We start from the raw sequence: 5246 nt of genomic DNA, 5'->3' as shown, positions 1-5246 counted from the left end.
TTCCTCCGTTGCCAAGCTTCTTCTCACACTTGTACTCCTACGGTATTCGGCTGGAAGATATCCTGCTTCTCCACCAAATTGTCGAGGTCTTCCTCTAATCGGGGTCGTGAGTATCTTGGGCCGACGTAGGAGGTAGTAGTATTAGCGACACTACTGGGATCGTAATGTAAAAGTTAACATATTCGTGTGTTGTTTGTTAGAAGGAAATCCACGACTAACCTCCTCATTTCACCTTGCTAACTGTTTTAAAGGTCCTTGCCTTTCAGCAGATCCCTCGTGTGTGGTGGTCCAGCCCCAATTCCCGCCACGACCGGCTGCTTCGCAACCTCACACTTGGAACGTCACTGTCTTGGCCGCAGGTCCCGCTTGCTTGGACGTGGTCCGGAGAGTCTGGAGCGAGTAGACCTTCTGCAGGCAGTCAGCCAGCATCGTTAATCCACCATCTAACTGTACACCGTGACACAACGCACAGTTCTGGCACTAGGCTACCGGAAACTGCATTTTGTGCTGCTACCATTGAGTCCAACGCTACATCCACCACAACTCCATCCAAGCTTTATACCACAGAGCAGTATAAACCCTTTTTGACTTACATAAACTAAAAAGTAATATTTTGTTATTATTAAAATAGTTTGCAGTTCTCGTAAATGATGAGAGGTCAGCACGGGTACTGTATATGTAGTTAAATCGGGTGCCTAATGAATTTGATACGTCACCCTGTGAACGACGAAACATGAATTTGAGATATACGCACTCTCGACCGATGCTTGTCTGGCTTGCGTTATCGTGTAAATGACTCTGCCGACCAAGGCTTCAATCGGGAGTGCATCTCCACCTTCGATCTGGATTTCTGCGCCTACGTAGTGCATTTATTTGCGGACTTCAAGCCCGCTCCTGTATATAGCGGGAAGAGAAGCTTGGATCGCGCTACAACTTGCAGCGCAAGCTGTCCTTGTTCCAGACGGAGATTTGATGTGCAGGTGCTGAGACTTGCGTTCAATATGTCAAATCAGATTAGCTCCGTGTCTGTGCAGCGCTACGTTTGACGATCTTTGAGTAGGGCTCCTCCCAATCGAAGCGTCATTCCACAGGCTCCTGCGTCGCGCGCACATCGAACCCTCCATGCGCGCTCTAACCGGACTTTATTTGTCCACGGCCTGCTGCCTATTCAGCCAAACACTCGCTTGGGATCAAAAACCCGACGGCTACGAGGTGATCGACGGTCCCGATGGCCCCGAGTCCGTGGACGCATGGCGTCGTAACTGGACCGCCTGGAAGAAAATGGAGCTGATCACCAACCGGTACAACCCGAACGACTCGTTCAACGTGTACAACATCCAGCAAACTCAATGGACGCAGCAGAATTCCGTGCAGACGTTTATTATGATGAACGACCGCTCCATCTATGATCGCGAGACCAAGCAATACACGGTCGACAAGGACGTGGATGAGATGCAGAGTCGTGTTGGCCCCATTGACAGTGTGTTGATCTGGCCTGCATACCCGAACATCGGTGTGGGACAACCGGAACCAATGGGATCTCCTACGAGACCTCCCCGGTGGAGTCGAGGGCGTCAAGGGCGTCATCGCTGACTTCCATCGTCGAGGTGTCCGTGTGATCATCCCGTACAATCCATGGGATATTGGAGCTCGTGACGAGTCTGGACTGGTAGAAATGGTACGCATGTACAACGCCGACATCACGACACTAACGGAGACGACCCCTGAGCTACTAGCGGACGGCTTCAACGGTGACACCATGTACGGCGTTCCCAAGTCCTTCTACAACTGTAGTAACCCTTTAGTGGCAGCTCCCGAAGGTGGTGTACCCACTGCATATCTGAGCCATAACCCGATGAGTTGGGGGTACTTCTTCGGGTATTCTCATTTCCCACCCGTGGCACGTGCCAAGTTCCTGGAGTCGAGACATATGGTGCAGATCTGTGCGCGTTGGTCTCTCGATCGAACCGCCGAGTTGCTGACTGCTTTCTTCAATGGCGCCGGGTACGTGGTGTGGGAGAATGTATGGGGTACCTGGAATGCCATGACCGAGCGTGAAGATGAGACTGCCAAGAGAATGTTTGCCATTCTACGCAAGTTTGGAACTATCGTCTCGACGGGTGCATGGACTCCGTACTACGCCATGAAGAGCGATGGGCTGTTCGCTAGTGCTTTCACTCTGAGCAGTGAGTCGCTTTACACGGTGATCAGTACTGTGCAGAAAGACATGACGTACGAAGTGCCACTCCTTGCTGACCAGGCTGGCGAAGATGTTCGCATCTACGCGTTTATCATGGAGTCGAGCTGAAGAAACGAACGGTACTGTCGTGAAGGTAACTGGAGCCTCGTGCGCTTGGTGCAATCTATGGCACAAAAACCGGCAACGACGTGACCCAGTTTCTCAACGAGATGCAAGCAATGACCACCAAACCCCTAACTAAATACTCGACGGCAAGGAAATTGCTGCAACAGCAGCTTATCCGCAGTAGCAGTAGCAATACCTCGACGTCCTCGGAAAGCTCTCGACGGTATGGTGCGTGTGTCTGGAGCTGCCAACTGGTGGTTCAATGTCAGTGGCGTGCAGATCGAACCCGTGTCGGCCTGGACTCCGAATTTCGCTCAATACGGAACGGGAGTGCAGTTTCCCTGGGAGAATCGTCCATGGAACAACCACTCGACGAGGCTGTTGGTCCAGGATTTTCTGATCGATAAGCGTCCTGTGACCAACGCTCAATATTCGGCCTTCCTCAAGGCCAGTGGCTACAGTTTTAATTCGCTGGACCGCTTTTTGCTGCACTGGGAGAACCGTCAAGGTGCTCCAGCGTCGTGGACTGTGTCTCCTTCCTTGGCACATAGCCCTGTTGTGAATGTTGCTCTAGAGAACGCTCAAGCGTATGCCAAATTTTACAGTAAGCGTCTTCCCCATGACTGGGAATGGCAGTATGTTGCTTCCAACGGTGATAATTACTGTCATACCCGCCTCCGGCTTGCTGAGCAAGCAAGCCAGAGAGCTCGGGTGCAAAGGCTCTGGCTTGCTTGCTCGCAACCAGAGGCCTCACGTCGCTGCTACCGTTGCCTTCAAGGCCAACAGCAGCAGTGACGATGCATTTAGTAGCAATGAACATGCATATAAGAGAAAAGAAAAGTAAAAGAAACAGAGAAAAGAAGAAAACACAACGACACGAGGGTAGGGATACAAAAACAAGTAGACAAGAAGGAAGCCCCTGTGCTCGCCTAGGAGCACATGAAGGCATGTAAGAACTCACTCTTAAATATACCAACTACCCCCAAGCCTCGAGACCAACACCTACAACTACAAGACCTACAATCTCCAAGTGACCTACACTCTCCTGCGACCAACACTCTACAGCCCCAGTCATTACATTTGGTAGCACTTTCGGGGGAGAGGGCTCGTCGCTGTACGACTTCAACATCAAGACCAGGGGAGGCCTTTGATTCGGTTACGTGTCACATCCGTGTGATCATATCGAATTACGTGTTTGTGACTACGTGTTGCCTAAGGGTAATCAAGTCACTTCACAAGCTGACAGTTAGCACTAGCTGGTGGGTGATCGTGGTGTGTTATTACACATCTAGCCCCGGTGAAGGCTTTCTAGCTATAAGTAGTTACCGTTCTTCAATACTGCACTGCTATTAAATTTGAGCAAGTCTCAAACCAGCCGGTATAGTCAGTAGAGTTCTGGTTACCCTAGCAAGGCTAAACGTGTGTGGCCCATAGGGCTAGGGGATGACAAGGGCATCAAAAAAGGTCGTCAAAGACACGAAACTGATCGGCTCATTCCTGCGGCTTGCAGTGAAAGATCCTCGCCGCGCGGACAAAGCTCGTCACGACCTCTACAACTCTATATCCAAATCCAATCGGATTTTAGAGGCTTTGCGTAGAGACATAAAAACGAACTTAGGAGAACGTCCGAAGGAAAAGAAGGCCATCCTCGCTGAATTGGAGGCCACCAAAAAGGAGCTGTTAAAGGCGCAATATCGTGTTTCGGTGTCCGTGCAGACTCGTCTTCGAGAGATTGAGATCCCCGTCCCCGATTGGGTGGAAAAGGAGACCCAAGGCAAGAAACGTCAGCGTTCGACCTCTTCAACGTCATCGACCTCTTAAAAGTCATCAAAGAAGGCCAAGACCTCCAAAAAGGAATAACCCTGCCAAATTAGGAAGTAGCATAGGCTATTTGCTTTAACAGGTTTTCTCTTTATTTTCTTTTAGTCATTGCGTCTAGAAATTATTTTGTTCCAACCGGTATCAAGTATCAAGAACCAAGATTATCAGACATGGCAGACTCGGCCCAGCTTATGCACAGTATGCTAGCGGCCATGGAGAAGCAAACACAACTTATCGACGAGCTGCGTAAGTCAAGGCAGCTGTCGGAGCTCAAGCTGGATGGGATTAAATTGCTCAGCTACGGAGGAACACTCAAGGAATCATTTCAGTTATACCGGGAGCAAGTGGAACAGTACTTTTTAGCAAAGGGCATTGATTGGAAAGATAGTAAATTGAGAGGACGCATTTTGGCAGTGTTGGGCGGGTCGTTGAAGGATGGAGCCGCACAGTGGTACATCGTCAAGAAGGACGAGGTGCAGAGTGTTGAAGACTTCTTTGGCAAGTTGGAGGAAGAGTTTGTCCCTCCAGATTTGCAAGAACGTCTACAAGATCAGATGAACGATATTGAAGGAGCGTCATTGCAAGGACTTGCCTGATTATATCAGCAAGTTCAGGCACTTGATCACTCAAGTCAAGGAAATGAGTGAGCTGGACAAGATCATGTATTTCTTGCGTGGATTGTCGTCAAGTATCCGCGAAGAAGTCCAGTACCGTAGAAGTGCAACGTTGACCGACGCAATTACAGTAGCGCTCGATTATGATCGGTCTCACGCGCATCGAGGACGTTCGGATAGCGCCCGCGATAAACCAAGGTATCGGTCGTACGATAGCAAACGATCGAAGAATCAGAACGATGGACCAGTGCCGATGGAGATCGACAACGTAAGGGTGCCATCAAAGGAAGAGTGCATGCGCCGAAACTTATGTTTCAGGTGCGGTAGTGCCGCACATCGGGCTCGACAATGTCCGATGCAGCAGCAACAGACGTTTGGGGCCAGAAGGAATGCGCCGCGATATAATAAAACACACCGCGGTACAACCGCGCTAATAATGGCCCAATCTCTCGAAAAACCCAAAAATGAAAAATGTTTCTCCAGAGTGAGAACGCAATTGTAAAACC

At 50.0% G+C, this 5246-nt stretch overlaps 1 protein-coding gene across 1 annotated transcript; it reads left to right on the top strand.

Annotated features, from left to right (window-relative positions):
* Positions 1–1122: 1122 nt before the first annotated feature.
* On the top strand, positions 1123–2961 carry PITG_20580 (uncharacterized protein; the record flags this gene model as incomplete). The annotated part of the gene is made up of 6 exons (XM_002895277.1): positions 1123–1515; positions 1580–2272; positions 2344–2541; positions 2585–2823; positions 2882–2892; positions 2942–2961. The coding sequence occupies 6 exons, from the start codon at positions 1123–1125 to the stop codon at positions 2959–2961; spliced, it is 1554 nt and encodes a 517-aa protein (XP_002895323.1).
* Between the last annotated feature and the right edge of the window lie 2285 nt (positions 2962–5246).

The sequence above is a fragment of the Phytophthora infestans genome, genomic scaffold (genome assembly GCF_000142945.1).
Source record: "Phytophthora infestans T30-4 supercont1.207 genomic scaffold, whole genome shotgun sequence".
Classification (NCBI taxonomy): domain Eukaryota; phylum Oomycota; class Peronosporomycetes; order Peronosporales; family Peronosporaceae; genus Phytophthora; species Phytophthora infestans.
This window is presented reverse-complemented; position numbering and strand designations above follow the sequence as displayed.